This window comes from Calliopsis andreniformis, unplaced genomic scaffold, assembly GCF_051401765.1.
Source record: "Calliopsis andreniformis isolate RMS-2024a unplaced genomic scaffold, iyCalAndr_principal scaffold0001, whole genome shotgun sequence".
Classification (NCBI taxonomy): Eukaryota; Metazoa; Arthropoda; class Insecta; order Hymenoptera; family Andrenidae; genus Calliopsis; species Calliopsis andreniformis.
In genome coordinates, this window is record NW_027480422.1 from 40,179,676 (window position 1) to 40,200,007 (window position 20,332).

The following is a 20,332-nucleotide window of genomic DNA, read 5'->3' on the forward strand; positions in this document are numbered from 1 at the left end:
TACTTATTCCAATAATCTTTTTTATTGGTATGTTTAATAAATTTAAAACTGTTTTCAGTTCTCCGTACATATCTTCTCCAGTAGTAGTTCCTTTTAATGATACTAAAGATGAAAATTCTTCCATAACATTAAAATTACTATCTGTTCCTCTTAAAAATACAGCAAGTTGTGCAGTATCGTTAATGTCACAACTTTCATCAACAGCTAACGAAATCCATTCTAGCTTTGAAACACGTTCCCGCAAAATTTCCTCAATATTTTTTGAAAGTTCATCAATTCTTCTTGCGACTGTAAATCGCGATAAACTAATTTTTGAAATTATATCTTTCTTACTAGGAAAGGCAATATTTGCTACTGCTTGGAGACATTCTTTTACCATTTCCCCATCACAAAATGGTTTCATCCTTTTTGCTACAATTTGGCTAACAACGTAACTTGCACGAACTGCCGTATCTGCAGTAAATGAAGCACTTTCCGTCTCCAATAAATTCTGTTGCTTTGAAGATAAATGTTTTTGTAATAATAATTGATCCACCATATCCTTACGTAACTGTCCTTGCAAATGATCAAATTTTGAACTGTGTTTGCTTTCATAATGCCTCTTAACATTATACTTTTTAAACACAGAAATTATTTCACTACATATCAAACAAATAGCAGTATCTTTTTGTATACAAGTAAAAAAGTACTTGTATGTCCAATTTTCATTAAATCGTCGATTTTCTTTTCAATTTTACGCTTTCTACAATTCAAACTCATAATAAACAGGAAAAGTATGCACCAAAAGAAATTTAAGTATATGTCACATAAAATTTGATGATAGTGATCAAGTTATATCGTTATTATATTTTCAGAAGCATACCGTCACTTAGCAACAAAATCGATAATTTAATGAAAATTGGACATACAAGTACTACTATTTTCGAAACTACTGCTGATACAGTGTATCGCGTGAATATAGGTACGCAGTATCGCGAAACATGTCGGGCCGCCAGTCATTAACAGCTGGGCCAACTGCGGCCCGCGGGCCGCGGGTTGCTCATCACTGCACTAGACCTGCTGGACTTTTTTACGGGGAAAAACATATTTCTGAGATATATCCAGGTTAATTCCTCTTTTGCCTTGTCTTCTGATTATTCTCCTGTCATAGCCTTAATTAATTCTGCATCTGTAGAAAAGAAGCAGCAGATATCTATGTGTAATCTACCTAAAAACCTATCCTATCCAATTGGACCCACTTTTGAGAGGCTTTTAATTCTTCGACTATTGTCTCAATTCCTCCAAGAACAAAAGAGGATATTGATACGACAATACATTATCTGTCTCTAAATATTGTCGAGGCTGCTCGCTCTTCTACTCCCTCTATCAAATATATTAGTCGACAGATGTATCCTAACGCCATAAGGCTCCAAATTGCCTATAGAAGGAAGTTTAGAAGGATTTGACAAAGCAGCAAACACCTAAAAGGCAAACGTCGACTGAACCAAGTAACCAGAAAGCTTTCGGAAGCTCTCCAAAACCATCAGAACGAATCTTCTCAAAGATGCTTGAATAGTCTTCCTCCTACAGCTGATTCGAATTTCTCACTGTGGAAAGCGACTAGGAGGCTCTCTCGTCCACAACAAGTAATCGTACCAATTCGATCACTTCAGGGAGGATGAACAGGGAACCCCCTTTAGAAGGCCTATTTATTTACCACTCATTTAGAAAAATATTCAAACTTCACCATTCTAACTCATCAGAGAAAACGGATATCCTCGACTATCTTCAAGTAGCGTTTCAAATATCATCGCAAATCGTATATTTTTCAACCACAGGGACGAAGCAAGCAATTGGAGACCTAAGTCGTAAGAAAGCCCCAAGTCATGACTCGGTCAGTGATAAAATGTTCAACGACCTACCTAAAATAGGAGAAGCTCTTATTACGTCTATATTTAACGCCATTCTTCGCCTCGGGTACTTTCATAAGAGAGATAAACTAAACCACAAGGTGAACTTATACCGCCCGATTAGTCGATCATGGTTCCAAACCCATCTATACTTTTTCAAAAATGTTAGCCATTGTTGAGATTCTTGGTGAATTGATCAGTTAAAGCATCAACTTCAAACTTTGTACGTAATTTTATAACAATATACAGAGTATTCGGCTACATGTTGGAGAAATTTTAATATACGATACTAGAAGTCAAAATAAGACGAAAATCAAGAATGATTTGTTTAGGATTTCGTTAATTATTTCGTTAATTATTTTTTAGGAGCAATTAAAGATTTGGTAAGATCCGTCTGTAATCAGGCGAACTGCCTAACACTATCGAACGCATCGGTTGTGTAGCAAATGACAGCTGATCGAATCACAGTGATGATCATTACCATTGAAACAACGAATGACTTACCTAATAGAGAAACAGTAAAATTCGACGGTACTTGTCTCGGCTAGATGATACTGCGACGGGGTTGTAGAAAATTGAAGGGTATTGTTGAATAGCGATAAACCTGCCTATTCCCACCAATCCACAAGACAAATCGAAAGATTCCCTATGAGATTTTGGAATAGAAAGCATTAAACAGTGTTTGTCAATTATAAATTGTTTAAAAATGTGGTTTGGTTCGAACAGCAGTGTAGCCCTGACGCAACGGGAGGGAGATCAGCTATTCAATTCCAAGTGAGCTCTACCTTCCCTTACGTCAATGCCATACTGCTGTTCAGGCAACCACTGCTCGGAGCTTCCGCGCGAGCTTATTTCTCACGATTTTTATCAAATTTTTAAACGCTTATAACGATTAAACGAAGCTTCAAATGTGAAATCGATATTTTTGATTTTCATCTTATTTTGGTCTCTAGAATCATCCCTCAAAGTTATGTCGTGTTGTTCAAGAACATCCTATATTTAATTATCCTAGATGCAGCAATGAATGTCAATTGTATTTTTATATACAGTTGATAGAATCTAATTAAATATAATAAAGTCACATGCACAGAATTCATTTAAGCACTTGAAAAAAAAAAATAATAATCGATTATAATTAACTCAAATTTATGCACTGAAAGCGTAGCGCGTTGCAAAATTGATAGCGCGACTATCGAAGGCGTGTGAAATTATCGAATTGCGTAAGCAAGAGCGAAAGAGCAAAATCAAAATTCGTTAGCTTAAGCGTGCAAACAAGTTGTGATTACGTTAGCGAAGAAGGAGAAATGTGAGAAATCAATAGCGCTCGATTTCATATCTGTAGGTGTTTGTACTAACTATTTATTTTCTTTAATATCTATACAATTGAAGGTGCTCGAGTCAACTACTCGTGATCGTACCTCGAATCTCCTCAAAAGTTTCGCCCGCGAGTGCTGACCAATCAGCCGATTTGCCGATTTGTATAGGCGCACCCTCTATTTTCTTACTTACTAAGCTAAACCTAAGAAAAAGCGCGGGACAACTTGAAGAAGGGCATCCCCATGGAAAAACCGATGACTCATCGGAATTTCCTCTTGGCCCTTGCTCAACGGTGCGGTATTTGGGCCTTTCAGAAATTCAGAGATTTATGATGCCTGTATTACGTATTGAGGCTTAAAACGAAACTCGACGGCAACATGCTTATAAAAGAGAGTAACGAAAATTACTTGGCTTTCTCAAAAATAGCTTTTCATATTTACTGGCGTCCTAAATCCTATCACCATTTGCATGCCACATGTTTCTATTTGTGTATGCCGATGTGCGCTACATATCGATCGGAGGAGGGAGGAGCAGGAAGGGAGGAGCAGGAAGTGAGGACCTCTTGCGGTAGAATCGATATGTGATCGATTCGTTAAAGCTCTCAGCAGATAACGTGGTCACGCTGCTTTTCTCAAACATTCTATCTTAATAAATTTCATATTGCAATATTTATTATTGTAAGTCATTTAAGTTATGTTATAACCAGTAGAAATTTAATATTATAAACTACTTCAAATGTTATGTTCTGAAGTAGATAATCGTATTTGCTTCTTGCTGGCCTGAAAAATAACAAGAAAGAACTTAAGTCAGATTAACTCTTAAATACAGACTTATAAACCAAATCCTTATTATTAATTACTTAATAAAGAAAAAGAGAAACAGAAGAAAAAGAATTATTTCATTTTGTACAAATAAAATTCATTGCTTACATTTTACATGTAGAAATAATCCTCATTCATCAACAATTAAATATACCCACAACGTACATGCCACTAATACATAGTGTAACAACTAGCTGTGATTTCGCCTACGAAGAAATCGAGTTCTAACCAAAAAGACAATCTCTTCTTTAATAAATAATGAATGATAACTAAATCTGAACAGTGGCAGTGATCTAAACCCCTAACTCATAATCCTAACCTCAAATCCTTAGATTGAATCCTCGCGCCAGCGACACGCAACGCGCATGCGTACACACAACAAGACGCTTCCCATTACGTATGCGTCACCGAAGCGACATTCTATGGCGTGCGATGAAACACGCATTGGCGACACGATGACGATCAAACAGCGACATCGCAAATCAATCGGTGAGTGATACCCTTCATACGCCTGCGCGAGCACCACCAGACGCATGCGCCAAAACTTCGGAACCAATTGGGAGCGCGGATCCTGCGATGACTCCTGAACACGCATGCCCCACACGACGCTACCCCTACATCGAGGGCAGTCATCGGGCCCAAAAGAGGGAGGCAATTTTCTGGTATAAATAAGACGGCGCCAGCACCAGTAGGGACAGATTGAACGAAGACAATTCGGCAGAGTGGGGTGCAGTTCTCTTTCTCCGAATTCCAACTTCAACTCCCAAATCCATACTGAGGCAACTTTAACCAGCTCCTTGGTTCCTTCGATCTAGACAGCTTTAACCAGTTCTTGGATCACTCCTAACCGAGGCAGCTTTAACCAGCTCCTTGGATCCTCCGAATCGAGGTAGCTATGACCAGCTCCTTGAGTAGAAGGATATTGGGGGGTTTAGACAGGCTCTCAAGGAGGCTGACATCACAGGAGGGGACGGGCGGGAGTGACGTCACGCCTGCAATAGGTTAAAATCCATGCAAAACTGTTTTACTGACGGAAAAATTGATCAATAAAAATGCCAATCTGTTTTACCGACGGAAAATTGATCGATAAGAATGTAAATGTGGGAGTGGGAAGGTACTGTTTTACTAACGAAAAAAATTGATCGATAAAAATGTAAATGGTTACTAGGCGAGAACATCGTCATCATTTTTCATTTTTATCAATCGATATTACATAATTTATCACATATCGATATTACAAGTTTTGGGGAGAAGAAGAATGATTGTACTATCTGGTCTGGGTCTGGGTTAAGTCTGGGTTGTGCTTCATAATTGAAGAAGGATGGTTGTACAATCTAGTCTAGGTCTTACAACCATTCTTCTGCTCTCCAAGAACTTATATAATATTGATATATTATTGTAATATTTTATTAAAAAATATGTAGTTACTAAAATGAAAAATAAAAAATATTATATATAAGCTTTTTGGGGGTGAAGAAGAAGAAGAATGATTGTAAGATCTGGTCTAGGACAGGATTGAGTCTGGACTGGATTAAACTTTAATTGTGCTTCAATTATGAAGCACAACACAGACTTAATCCAGTCCTAGACCAGATCTCAGAGTAATAAGCGATTAAGAATATGAAATTAAAATTTTAAAAACAATTTTTAATATGTATTTACCATGGAAATTAAAACATGTTTTAAAAATTTAAATTTCATGTTTTTAATTACCTATCACTTTATTGGGAAGGGGAAGCGATATAGGTAATTAAAGTAATTAAGTATAAAAATGGAAAAATAATATTTTGTTAAAATAAAAAATGAAAAAAATAAAAACTACAAAATAAAAATTCGCCTCATTCTTCCCCTTCGGGAGTAGTTAATTATCTGAAACATATAAACAAATATTATATAAGTTTTTAATTTATTGATATATAGAATTATTAAAAATCGTATTATAATATTCATACTAACCACATAAATAATCTAATGATGTCATTCTACTCCCACATCTTATTATTATATTGTCAGCGGCGGCGGCGGCGCTCTACACGACGCCTTATAAACATTAAGTTTATAAGCTGTAAGCAAACGAAAAATTACAGAAAATTAATAGAAAATTAAATGGAATAAGTATTTTATTAAAATGTATTATTCAAAAATGGTACTTACGCCGTGATACGCCTAGTGCTCCTCGCAGATATTCTGTTGCCGCCAACGTCGCGTGGCATGGAACCTCATAAACCAATGGTTCATGAGCTGAAAAAATACAGAAAGAATTAATTGTATAAATTTAGGGTGTGTGGACATTTGAAAAAGTAAAAACTATCGCGAGCTACTCTTGGGAGTACTCTCAAACAATATCTTTTCAGTTACTCTCAATGCAATGTCACTATCTGAAAGTACTCCCGAGAGTAGCTCGTTGCAGCTTAATTAAAGTATAATTAAAGTGAAAATAGTACTTACAATATCCAGCGCTGCCGATTCCAATTTTTGTGGAACACTTTCCATTACACACAAAATATGAAAATATAATTTCGAGTTTATACATTTTTTATTCTGAACTGCGACAATGTTTCAGCAGATCACACGTTATATGTAGCTATCCCCACTAGCTTTGTCCCCACTAGATCATCATTCTTATCATTCACCTACATGGCAAGATTCTACAGTTTCACAGCGTTAGCTACAGAGACAATGTAGTGATGTGTTATATGATATATGTATATTCAGGAGCCAGGATCATGTTCCTAATCATAACTGCATCTTATTAATATTATATTAAGTAATTGCATCATTATTGGTCGGTAATCAAAATTATAATCAATCATCAGTCGGATCATGTTGAACAATAACCAATCTATATCGACCTATGGTTGAAGCGTAACGAACCACAATTGAACCACATTGAACCATGATCAATCCATATTGAACCATAATGGAACTACAATTTAACAATAAACAGATGGTTTAACATCAAACCATTATTGTATCACATCGAACCACAACTGAACCATGATTGTACCACATCGACCCTCAAGTGAACCATAGTTGAACTACATTGAACCATGATTGAACTATATATATATATATATCAAATCGCAATTAAACCACATCATGCAATGATTTATTATGACTGTTGCGATCTGATCAGCGAGAACATGTTTAGTTGGAGTTATCCGCTGATCTTCGCTTCCTTGGTTTCAATTAAGAGACGAAGGATAGTTGAATTTTTGACTTTTATTTTGATGTTGGGACAGAGCTTCCGAATGTTTGAAGTAGACTGACTGACTCACAGTTTTTAATCATCAATCAGTTTAATCAGTTTTCAATCAGCTCATTTATAAAGACTTTTATACATTTTCGTGTAGTTTAGGCTAACCAATCAGGAAAAAGCAAAATTCTTATTGATTCGGGTCTAGCTTTCGTTGTCGGATTGTCAGGTCGCAGAAAAACCTGACCTACGACTGAACAACTTAAGGGCCTAGGATCAGATATGTCAGGGCGGTGACATTACCGACAAAATTAGGCAAAAACAGAGGTTTACGCGCTGACGCTTTACGTCCTTATATTGAAAGATTTTGATATGGAAAAGGACTCATTCGATAGAGGAAGGTTCAATCTAGCCCGCGCTGGTCATTATTTAATCAGATTCTGCTGATGTTCAGTAATATGAGTGTTCAAAGTAAAGCAAAAATCGACAAATTCACAGTCATGAAATCTAAGCATTTTTAGCTAATTTAGAGATTGTTCTGAGCGAAATAATGACCAGCGCGGGCTAGATTGAACCTTCCTCTATCGAATGAGCCCTTTTACAGCTCAAAACCTTCCCATATAAAGACGTAAAGCGTCAGCGCGATTTGGCAGTGCTTTTTGCCAGGTTAGAGATAAAACAGAGTAAAAAACTGACAAGTTTAGTTCCGCTTGAATACACCAGGCAGCGCCTAATCAGGAGGCCCGTGCTGCCCTGAGTTGGCACCCGAGTTTCGAGAATTTGACGCACCACTACACATGAAACTATACGAGCTGCGTGTTTCGTTCATGTCTCACAAGAAGTCCCATGAAAAATCATTCCGAGTGACATTGTAAGGTTCGAACAGAAAGTGAGCTCGGCGGTTCGGACCGCTTTGGACGGCTTCGGAAAGATTCGGAAAGAAGCTTGAAACGCTTAGATCCAAGTTACCGGCAAGCGCAACAAGGCACACGCAGCCTTTTTGATATTATAGATATTTTCACGTTTCGACTCGGAAGGAGATTCTTCGGTGAGATCTTCAAAAATTTTTATGAAATTTTGAGGGATGAGTTTAAAGACAAACGATGACATTCTCTGTGTATTTTGTATGAAAAATTAAATTAAAACAAATTCATGTACAAGCTGATACAATCGAGAAAGAGCGATTCTACATGCAATAATAAACTAAAAATAAAGAATATAAATTGTTTATAATATTTATATGTTCTTAGGTCTGGGTTAGGTCTGGGTATATACAAAATAAAAGGAGACATTGCTAAAAATACATTAATTTAATATATTTACTTTTTATTATAATAATTTCCCCCCCCCCCCCCCCCCCCCCCCCCCCCCCCCCCCCCCCCGTTCCCGCCTCTTCCCCCCCGGCCAGGACCACGGTTGCTGCCGCGACCCCGACTTCGGCTTCTCCCATACTTCCACTTGCGGATTTTCTTTTTAAAGTCCCGAAATTATAATATGAAAAATAGACACATGCTATTCACGAAGTTTACTTCGTTCTTGAACAAAAAATGAATAGATAAATTACTTAGCGCTTTAGCATAAAATCGCCTATGATCTACGTATGTTTTGTCGTCATGCCTCTTCTAAAGCTTGTACCGACTCCGGCGTCGGCGTCGGAGTCGGCGTTGGTGTCGGCATCGGCGTCAGCGCTAGCTTTAGAGAAGGCATGACAACAAAACGTACGTAGATCATAGGCGATCTTATGCTAAAGCGCTAAGTAATTTATCTATTCATTTTTTGTTCAAGAACGAAGTAAACTTCGTGAATAGCATGTGTCTATTTTTCATATTACAGTTCTGGGATTTTAAAAAGAAAGTCCGTAAATGGAAGTACGGGAGAAGCCGCGGTCGGGGTCGCAGTGGCAACCGTGATTCTGATGATTATAAGTCTATTAAATTAATGTATTTTTAGCAACGTATCTTCTTATTTTATATATACCCAGAGCTAACCCTGACCTAACCCAGACCAAACCGGAAAGAAAAGCGAATTGGAAATAATTCGCCACATATACAAAGAGATAACTAAAATTCGTTTACTCTTATTGTTTGTAAGTAAATTAATAAGAAATCATCATGAACTTGTTTTAATTGTTTTTAAAGGCTGGTATCAAGAACGTAGAAAGTGTAAAACTTGTAAGTATATCATCTTTTACATTCATGCGATATAAATTCGAAAAGTAATTTTTATTAAACTGATTTACTTTTGCAGATCAAATCAGAATTTACACTCGAAATGTTTCGGGAGTGACTCGTGCCACTCAATGCCGCTTACGGATGACTTGCAGCACACCAAACCATAATACCGTTTTAGCAACACGAGAGTAAGATATGACATTTGCCTTCTCTCTCGTCTTTCCGAAGCTATCCGGAGTGATCCGAAGGACCGAATTCACGTACATACGGCTCGTATGGTAGTGTATATAGTGGAGGGGGAATCACAGTGTGGCTCCATCTCGTATTCATTAGGCAGCTACATGTCTGTGGATAATTTTATTTCTGTAAAGAAAACTGTAACGACAGATATCGACCAAGAAAACTCGTAAAGTCACGTGACTACCCTAGGCCCTTAATTGCGGTACGGTTTAGCGCAGCGCGATGGTGTACAATTTTATGGTGCTTAGTCGAAAGGTAATAGAATGGTTGTATAGCCGTAAATAGTAATTCTTAACAAATGTTTGGAACTCTTTCAAGTTTCAACAATGTTTAATGTTATATGCTTCAATTCGTTATTAAATAACAATCGAATTATATCGAACAGCAACTAAATTATTATATTAAAGTAATAAATCATTATTACTATTACCTTAAAGGAAATGGGGGAGGGAAGGAAGAAGAATAAGCATATGCTTTGATAAAATGACTACATACATATTATGCAATTTCTGTTAAACATTTAAAATTAATAATTAGATAGTTGAAAATACATGTTTTTGCTCTTATTTATTAGTTTATTTCGCGTACAATATTTGTTAATGGATTGTATTCGATTATACGATCATGTAGAATGAGACAATAAGCTGTAGTATTTGCTGGAATATTTTCACCACAAACAAATTCTATACGCACATCCACAGTACTGTTCTTGATTGAATCCTTATGATGCGAACAATCATTCACCACGGGAGGACCATGTTGTAGCACCTCGTCAATCGTTAGAAACGCTTGTCTATTGCTACATCCGTAGTATGCCTTAGAAAAATGTATATACATGTTATACAAAAGAGCATATTTATTTCTGTTGAAATCAGTGTTTAGATCGTCATATGGATAAAATTCTAAATTGAGATAAATTTTCACGTTGGATAGCTTACAGTTATCAAACTCTGTAGCATTTTCACTCATTATATTTTTTTTACCAGTTTGCAAAGCAAAAATTACATATCGCGGCTTTTCCAATTGTGTAGCCGTTTTAACAGACCAAGATTGCTTAGTCGTGTTTTGTAACAGAGGATACTCATACAGATCCCACGAACGAAAACACATGCTCAGATTTCGTCCACTTTCTAAAGCACGTAGTAATGATAGTTTAGTAATATCATTCAATATCACATGTGGTATGCGCCATTGTACTTTAAATAATTCGATTTCGGGTTCTAGCATTGAAGATCCTACAAGACAATTGTTATCATTGCGTGATCGTATTAAAATTAACTCGTGATGAGCATTAATTACTATGTGTTTATAATCTTCACAAAATCCCAATAAAATTTTTAGTGGTACGCAAAAATTGAAATGGTATTTTACATTCTTCTCATCGTTCCATCTAATGTTCCATCCAGCATTCTTCATAATTTTATCTTCATCGCATGTAAATGATATGTAGTTCTTAAGTGTGCTAGTTATTCCAACATTTCTATTGCGATCAATTTCCACACCATTCAGTTCGTATCGAATTTCATCAAACGTGAATGCTATGCAATTATTTCCCAACTTTATAATTGATTCATCATTTGGATGTTTTATCACCACCTTGCCTTCCACATATAGAAAACTCTCACATGGTAATGTGTATAGATCTTGTTGTTGTATAGGTATTCTTATCTCATCGTTATATCCAAACGTTGAGTTAGCATACGGCTTGTATGTATGAGTTTCAAGCTTGACGATGCGATCATCGAACATAGGTTGTCCAGCAATATTTAAAATATCCATTTTTTCTTTTTTTTCTTTTTTTCTTTTTAGTAATTATGTACAATGAATCCTAATGATTTTAAAAATGCGATATTCACTGCACTTAGCTTCTCTCTTTTTTTCTTTCCAATGTATTTAGGGGAGACCTTAATGTTGTATGCAGTTTTATTTATAAGGGAAAACGTTTTTTGATGCTGTGTTTCGTTGAATACAAGCATTTCATTTACATGCAATACATGTATTATCGACGTCGCCGTACGTGTAACCTTACAGTAATTTCTTCTCCACGAAAATCAATTAATCGTTCAGTTTGATCTATGATGCGTATTGTTAGGTCCGTAATGTTCCGTTCAATGACTGGAAGGTAAATGACTTGAGCAAGTGTTTCAGATATTTTATATCCTGGTGGTACATTGGGGGAAAATTCATATATCGTATGTGCGCACTTATCATTGTTGTATGCGCCAGCAGTTATATTGCATTTTACTCGAATAATGTTTACATCCATGATATTAATTGGGCTATCCGATTCATGCCACTGATGTGATTTCAAAACGCGAGTGGATGAGAATCCTAACAATGAACCAATGTTGTTAGGTTTGGTAAAGTTTATTCAATAAGCATACTTTATTTCACTCTTCATGGTATCGTTATTAGCCCGAATTAATAAATAATCATAGACATTGTTATCATCATCATCATCATCATCATTAATGTCAAAGTTGATATTCATTTTAGATACATCTGTTTTTATATAATTATTAGAATGAGGAGTAGTCTGCATAATTGCACGATTTGGATACTTTCTTATTGCATACAACTCATATGATCCACTGGGAATCACTATTGCTTTGTCATCCTCATCAAAGTAAAATGTATTATTCAATGAATTCACATTTGGTATCGTATTATATGTTTCAAAAGCTGTTAGACCAAGCTCATAAGTATCATCACTCAAATCTATAGGCGGAAAATAGCTTACCGTCAGAATGCTACTCTTACCACTTAATGTAAATGTTATCGACATGTTTTAAGAAACAGCTCAATCATACGGAACGAGAGAGACAAACTCCTCGCCTTTCCATAGCTCGATTGTGACGTTGCATTTCTTCCAGTTGGCGATGCGCAACCTTTTTATCATTTATCGCCTTAGCTACCCCCGCTGCCCCACCAACTAATGAGCACAGAACAGCTAACAATGGTAAAATAGGTAAAATACCACCACATTTTGCAATTGGAAGTATCCGCTTTCTTTTTGTTTCAGTCTTTTTTTTGCATTTATTTTTTGTTTTCATTCCCACTTCAAGTTTCATCTTAGTTTTCATAGCAGCCCAAACTGCTGCAACTGCAGCTCTTCCTTTTTCTACACCAATTCAATCGAAACTAAAAAATGCTGTACGAACCAAGTCATCGATTTCTTCTATATCAGTGTATTCGATGGTACAATCGCGAACTATCGATGATAAAGTTTTTGAAAATTACTAATGAATCGATTCTAACATCTGATAGACAGTAGCTACAGACATCCGAAGATCAAGAAACACTTCATAGCTATTTTGGTCCATTAGGTATCAAATATATGGGCGCACTTTTAAGTAGAGATAAAAATACAAGGTAATGATGCAATGCTTAGTGACAAAAAATTCAATATAGACAAGGACGATAATATATTTATAGATAGTGTAAAATATATTGGAACACCAGGTTTATATGAATTAATTTTTATGAGAATTCCTGATGATGCAATGTACACTGATACTGATTAGCAAAAATACAAGAGCATATTAATGGCAACCAATGCACAAAAGCTCAAACTCTCAAAGCCCCATAATGGGTAATAAAGGATACAAATATAAACATATAATTGCTCCCCTACTTGCTCGAACAATTAAGAGCCGAACAGGTAGAGGACTTGAACTTGCTACACCAAATGTCATAACAGTTAACACGCACATATCAAATGCTATGAGTAAACAATAACTAACTCGATTATATACATTGGGATGATCCAAATGAATTAGTAGATCGTCTGCGTTTGTTAGAAGCATCGCGTCAAGCGGGTAACAATTCACACGACAACGAGTTTCTGTCGATTATCGAAGAACTTCGCGAAGTAGGTCTCATTATAAATTAAACTGCAAGCTGATAATTGATTTATTCACAACGAAATGTCAATCAATAAGTTTGGGGTATCACTTAGAAAGTATGAGACCTCACCAGTAGAGTACTATAAATGGAGTAGCATGTTTCGAAATTATATGCGCGATAACACGCTCTGCATGACTGGATCCAACATTGATGCAAAATACTGCAAAATTCGAAATGTTGCACAGCCAGAGGTCAACACAGATGCAGTCAATAAACAGTACTTGGAACAATGCATATCAATCTTAAAGGTTCAACAGCAGGAATTTGAGAAAAAGTTGAGCACATTTCAAAGCAATGTGATAACAATACAGAATAATGTTCAACAGATACAGTAGGAATTTGAACAAAGATTGGCTCCATTTCAGAACAATTTAATAATACTGCAAAATGATGTTCGACAAGTATTGCAAGTATTAAACCCTCATTCTCAAGAGGAAGATTATATAACAAACAATAACAGCAACAACAATGTACAAATCAATGAAATCTAAGGAAAAGCATAGCCTCGAAAAGCAATAGCTTGTAAAGGAGTTGCATGCACCACCTCGAAGAAATTTCTACCGCAGACGTGGTATCCTACATGGATATGATGATCTGTGCCAAGCTGATATTTACGGTTCAATGAAGGTCATCATTATATACCCACAGTTATAGATGTATTAAGCAAATATGCATGGGCTGTACCACTCAAAACTAAAAATGGTTTCGAAGTAGCCAAAGCATTCGCAAAAATAATTCGAGATCGATGTCCAAAAGATTTACAAACCGATCAAGGAAAAGAATTTTACAATGCTGATGTACAGAGATTCTTATTAAAACATAATATTAATCACTATTCAACATATTCAGTGATGAAGGCTTCCATCGTGGAACATTTTAATCGTACTTTAAAAAAATCATATGTGGAAACTGTTTACACAGTGGAACATATAGATGGATCGATGCATTACCAAGTCTTGTGGCTGAATCCAACATGCGAAAACATAGAACTATTGGAATGCGATCATGTGATGTTACCCCTGTAATTGCCGATAAGCTTTTGTACACAGCGTATAGCAATATAAAACTTGTTGCTGCAACCGAGATTTGAGGTTGGCGACTGTGTACGTCTGAGCAAATACAAAACCGTTTACGACAAAGGATATACATCAAATTGGACTGCTGAAGTGTTCAAGGTAATCAAAGTACAGAAAATTAATCCTATGACTTATCTGCTGCAAGATTACAGAAGGATTTTATGAATATGAATTACAACGCGTTATGAATCCCGATGTGTATTTAGTGGAAAAAGTATTGTGTAAGAAGGGCAATAAAGTATATGTGAAAAGATTAGGATTTGATAATTCGCACAACTCATGGATACATAAAAATAATGTATTGTAAACATAAAAAGATGTTTTACTACAATGTTAATATATAAAAAATGCAAATAAATAGATTTTCATAAAATAGTTTCAATCTATTATTGTACAGCTTCTAACTTTACAATGTTATTTTATAATGCCCCCAAAATAATGTATCATTTGAATAAGATATAAGATATCGCTTATCATCATATGGACTGAGAGCAATTTTCAATTCTGTTACAGTATACACCTTATGCAATTTAGATCTAATGCATGACTGACGACGAGTTATTTCAAATGCATCGCGTAAACAATGCTTGTAATCATCGAAATATATCATTTTGGTTACAACATTGTCTTTGACACCTTTCAATTTTTTCACATCCTTTTTACTAAACATTTTCAAAGCATACATCTTTGCTCTAAGTCCAATGAATTCAGTCATTATTGAACCACTATTTTCATCTTTCATCAAACCAGACACTTTCTTATTGACAAGCGGCATACCATATACATTGTTTATTGGATAATTGCTGGTGTCGAATCTATGGACATCGCGTTTCATCATCTCATAAACATCTTCACATTGAATATAATAAATTAAACTGTCTGTGTCGGTATACATAATTTTACAATTTCATTAGTGTAATAGACACATATAATCGTAGTGGAATTTGTACAAACATGTTTTTGATATGTCTAGAATGGCCGTACCAACCTAAATTGGTTTGTTGAATTTAACCTTAAGTTTACGCAACTCAGTTGCAATTAAATTTTCTGAAAAAATACTTCTGCTATGAAAGTTAGGTTTTGAGATCATCGCCTCTACACCAAATCTTCCATCGCATTTTGTCAGAAGTTTTACATCAACATGATTTCGTAATGGTTGACACATTGCCCATCCATATAAATTGTTTATATCAAAGTACATGAGGTACGATGATGATTTCGATGGATCATAGGATGACATATACTTATTATTGGCTTGCGCACATCTCCCGGAACATTAACTCAAACCACCACGTATACCCCGCTCGATAAACAAAACCATATCGATGTCAGTGAGCAATTCAAAATTAACTTTAGTATGCTTTAACATAGCATCCCATGTAAAACCTGGTAATGTGTAATAGCGAGCTGGATCTAGACCTAGACCATAACTCTTGATACAACTTTCACGGAAATTTTCGAAAATATCTGCTAATAATAAAATATCTGTTTTTAAATACAAATCGCTGTATTCACTCAAAGTTTTAATCTCGAAAGTGCGCCATATGTTCTCAGCGTGTGCGTAATCGCTTTCGGATACTAGTTCATCAGTCAACGAATTGTAAAAAGATTCCCGCGATGGTAAACACGAATCTTCTAATTTCTCAAAGCAATCAATGTATTCATATGGAAAGACTGCCTTTCACGTCAATAAATCAAATTTTTTTTTTGGATAACATTTGAAAATTAGAGTAAAAAATTTTTAGCTTATCTTTACTGAGAAAAGATGCTAATTTATCAAGACTAGTATTTAAAAATTTATACGAATCGATAAACCGTAACTTTATATAATTTCAACAACTTAATTCTTCTTCCGTTACATCTTTTACATGTTTTGTAAACGAAATATATTTTTCTTTGGTTGTAGGTAGTAAGTCAATGTAACCTTCAAATGCATTAGCTAATTCCATGATGATAAAATGCGAATCATATCCAGATAAATTGTGAAAGACTATAGGGATGCAGAATGAATTTTTATAATTTATATTACAGTCAACATGTGCAGGACCTCTATAGCACCCTGTTAAATGACAATGATCCCGCACACGTGTTTCGTTGATATCAAATGGTTTCTCACAAATATGGCAATGTATCGCATTGTGAAATTCATACCACTGCTCTTTCGTTAGGTGTACCATAGAGATATTATTAGATAATATAGATGTAACAGTCTGTACTAAATTCTTTAATTCCTGGATAAACCAAGAAACGCAGTCTATATCGCGACGATATTGATGTGATAATAATGATACATCATAAGAACAATGCACATAATATCCGATACTGAATACCGTATGCTGTTGATATGCATGCGATATACATTCATCTTCGACACTATCCTTAATTTTTTCCAAAACACACTCGAGGTCTGCATAAACCACAAACGGAACCCGATCCTTTCTGCAATAATTGTTAAATTTGAGCTATTTATCGTCCTCGCTGGGTAGTAGAACAGTGCATTTATTCATATTCTGACAATCATTCTGATGAGCATCTAACCTTTCACGGGAATTGAAGAAGTGTAAGCATCTGTAAAAGTATTCATATATAATCTTTTATTCTTCATAAAATTAAAATCTTAACGTTCTTACACGTTTTATACGTACCGATCACAAATGAACTTCTTTTCTTTATGTTTGCTTAATTGTGCGCCAACAAATTGAGACAAATTTGTTATCCATGCAAAGTGTCCTATGTGTGTGAAGTTGTTTTTATTGAAAAATATGTGTGTGTGAGTAAGAGTGAGGTTATGTGAGAAAGAGAGAGAGAGAGAGAGAGCGAACGGGCGAATGCGCATACGAGCGTCTTTTGTTGCGGTACGAAACATGGCGTAGATGACTGCATCACGTGTGAGAGTATATCTATTAATTTCAATATTATTAAAGTACTATCAACAGTTAATGATCAGTGATTTCACACGGAAAACCCAACCCAAGTCCCCACATCCTATGCCATCATTCTCTACATGCAACAAATTCACATGTCTATCCCTCTTCTGATCAGTGAGACGTAATGGAACGATGATTTGCTTCAGATCCTTCTTTGCTTTTTGATGTTTTCCTCGATGCTGAATACATTCAAGGAGATATTGTTCATTGTTTTAGACTTTCTAATATCATTCACGGACATTGGAAATTCGATATTTTCAAAATTAAGCACTGTTCTATAATATGGGTATGAACTTTGCTGAGATGTATACTGTTTAGCTGGATACAAAGCGGCTACCACAGCCCATGCGAAACATGCATCGTTATAGGATTTTACAGAAATTACTGCTTTCTTAAGTAGTATTTCTCGCGGTAGCTTGAAACGACATCCAACATGCATCGGATTATACTTGTTTAAATTCATTATTAAATTCAGTATTCGCGACAATGCCCATCCACTATCACGTTCCTGAAATTCTTCCAACAATGTTATTGTACATTCAACAATACATCGTTCATACCACTCTTCAAGATGCGATGCGCGAAATAATTCACAGTTTTTGGTATTTAAGCTTTTCCTTTCACATTTATCACCTGCTATAAATTCCCCATTAAATATCGTATTCACTTTAAGTGCAGTGTGCTTCACCAATGCATGTCTTACATCTAAAAGCACTATACTTCTCGCACCATGAAGGAAATTACGTGGATCGATATAATTTGAGTTTATCACAACACCTATCAATACACGATTTTCGAATGCAGTTTCTAATTCACGCCACAAGAGACCATTGTTTGAATGTCCTGCACCTTCATGAACGAAACGAGTACGCGTCACTTGTTTAAAACTTTCAAATTGTGCAATTCGAGCAATCAGAGATTGTTCAGTACCAATTGGTAATCGAGAGCGTTTCTTTACTCGACAATATTGTTCCAATGACTCAAGATATTCATTGCAACGTTCTTCCCATGCAATGTATTCATCCAGACAATTCAAACGAACGGCTTGTTCCCGCAATTGGTGTTTAGTAAGAACGAATTCACCCATGTCCATGATTTGTTAACTCTTGAAAGTAACAACATATTACACACAAATCTTTTATTCTGTTCATGGCTTAAGTTTAAACTGGTGTCATATGTCACAATCCCGTTGCATCTGTTTGTTCGTATAAAATTTCTGATGATTTGAGATTATGCTGACGTGAAGTCACGTGGAATTCGAAAAACTAAATAAATCATATAATATACTACAAATGCATTTTAAAAATTATTCAAACAAAAATGCATTCTTTTTAAAAATTATTTAACAATTATTGCATCAGTATAAATACAATGCACACATCTTTTTTCATGCATTATGCAATGGTTATAAATACAATGCAGATGTATGACTAATCAGCTGTGATATTGGATCAAACATTCATTTATGCTATAAAAATATAATTACTAAACATAGATTTTTCATATTACATTTTGAGTTTGCAAGTGATATATAGATGTATTGCTAATCGATTACGACGGAATATTAGACATCTATTACACAATTTAGCAAAATCTATAATTATAATTGATGTAGAACATGCTAACGAATAGTAATATACAATTTAGTAAAATGTCTAATTATTATTGATGTAAAACATGCTGACGAATAATCGTGATGGTAAAGTAAGGGGAGGGAAAACTAAATTCAATGGGTGTGGCAATGGTGGGGAAATCGTTCGTGCTCAATATGTGATACGAATCAGAATAGAAAGTTTCCCTCCAGTTGATGTGATGAGTCATTCACGTAGCTCATAACAGCAGAATAGAAGTGGAAGGAGTAAAGCATATTTTCAATGGTAGGAGGGCAACTAAAAACATTTCTTACGGGAACTTGCCTCAGTTATTCATTAAATGCAGTACTAAATTTTAAAGTTCAATTTGTAAACTTCGTGTCACACGTGTGAGTTAATTGTGTTTGAAATATTTCGAACAGAAAAATTGTATTTATTATTATTAATTGTCTACCAGAATACAGTTTTTATAAATGGAATTAAATCAAAATGTGTTCTCAATATTATGAAGTCCCTTATACTCCAATCAACGAATCAATCGAAGATGATGCATCATCTCCTAAGAAAATTAAATATGCGAAGTATGTATCAATCTCAATCTTAAAATGATTGTATATACATTTTTGTCAAATTTATATGTATCTTATAAAAATTGATTTCTTCTTCTAGGTCTAATTCTACTTTCAAACCGCCACACCCACGCCCTGTTCGTATCTTGGGAAGAAGGTACCCGCTGACATCAACATCCTATAAATATTTGGAAATTGGAATCGCAGTTGGACTCTTATCAACCGTTGAAATTATTCTTGGCGATAATCGGGCACTCAACTTCGGGGCACTCGACTTTCGTGATTACCAACCGAGGCAGCTTTAACCAGCTCCTTGGCCTTTCCTTGATCCATATCGACATTGATCATCACTGCCATTTGCTCGGATTATAGATCATTAATATTCCGTCGATATAGAAACTCGTGACAATTACTAATTCATATACCAATAAAAATCTCTTTTATCAAAAGACTGAAGTCTATATAGTCATAAGAATAGAATTAAGCACTTTAGTAGCGTAAAACATTTAGTTTAATAAATTGTTTTATGTATTATTTTAAAGAGAAATCATAGTCTATGAAATTTATTTCTTATCCGCACGCCACACGAATCCTACTCCCTGTTTACAGGTAAGCCGCTCTATCTGTG

The 20,332-nt window shown here is 35.4% G+C and overlaps 2 protein-coding genes and 2 pseudogenes across 3 annotated transcripts in view; 2 read left to right on the forward strand and 2 right to left on the reverse strand.

The window, feature by feature from the left end:
• The window catches only part of LOC143186502 (putative carbonic anhydrase 3), a 111,840-nt gene that overhangs the window by 16,600 nt on the left and 74,908 nt on the right, over window positions 1-20,332 (forward strand). The gene's annotated exons all lie outside the window — the stretch shown is intronic.
• Window positions 15,023-15,856, reverse strand: LOC143186542 (uncharacterized; annotated as a pseudogene).
• LOC143186543 (uncharacterized) lies at window positions 17,499-18,636 on the reverse strand (annotated as a pseudogene).
• Window positions 19,625-20,078, forward strand: LOC143186544 (uncharacterized). Its single transcript, XM_076390231.1, has 2 exons — window positions 19,625-19,716; window positions 19,805-20,078. Exons 1-2 carry the CDS (start codon window positions 19,625-19,627, stop codon window positions 20,007-20,009), a joined length of 297 nt encoding a protein of 98 aa, XP_076246346.1. The 3' UTR covers window positions 20,010-20,078.

Coding starts and splice junctions, on each gene's coding strand:
- LOC143186544 (XM_076390231.1), top strand. CDS start 19,625: ATGTGTTCTCAATATTATGAAGTCCCTTATACTCCAATCAACGAATCA. Junction 19,717..19,804: donor AAGAAAATTAAATATGCGAA/GTATGTATCAAT, acceptor TTCTTCTTCTAG/GTCTAATTCTACTTTCAAAC.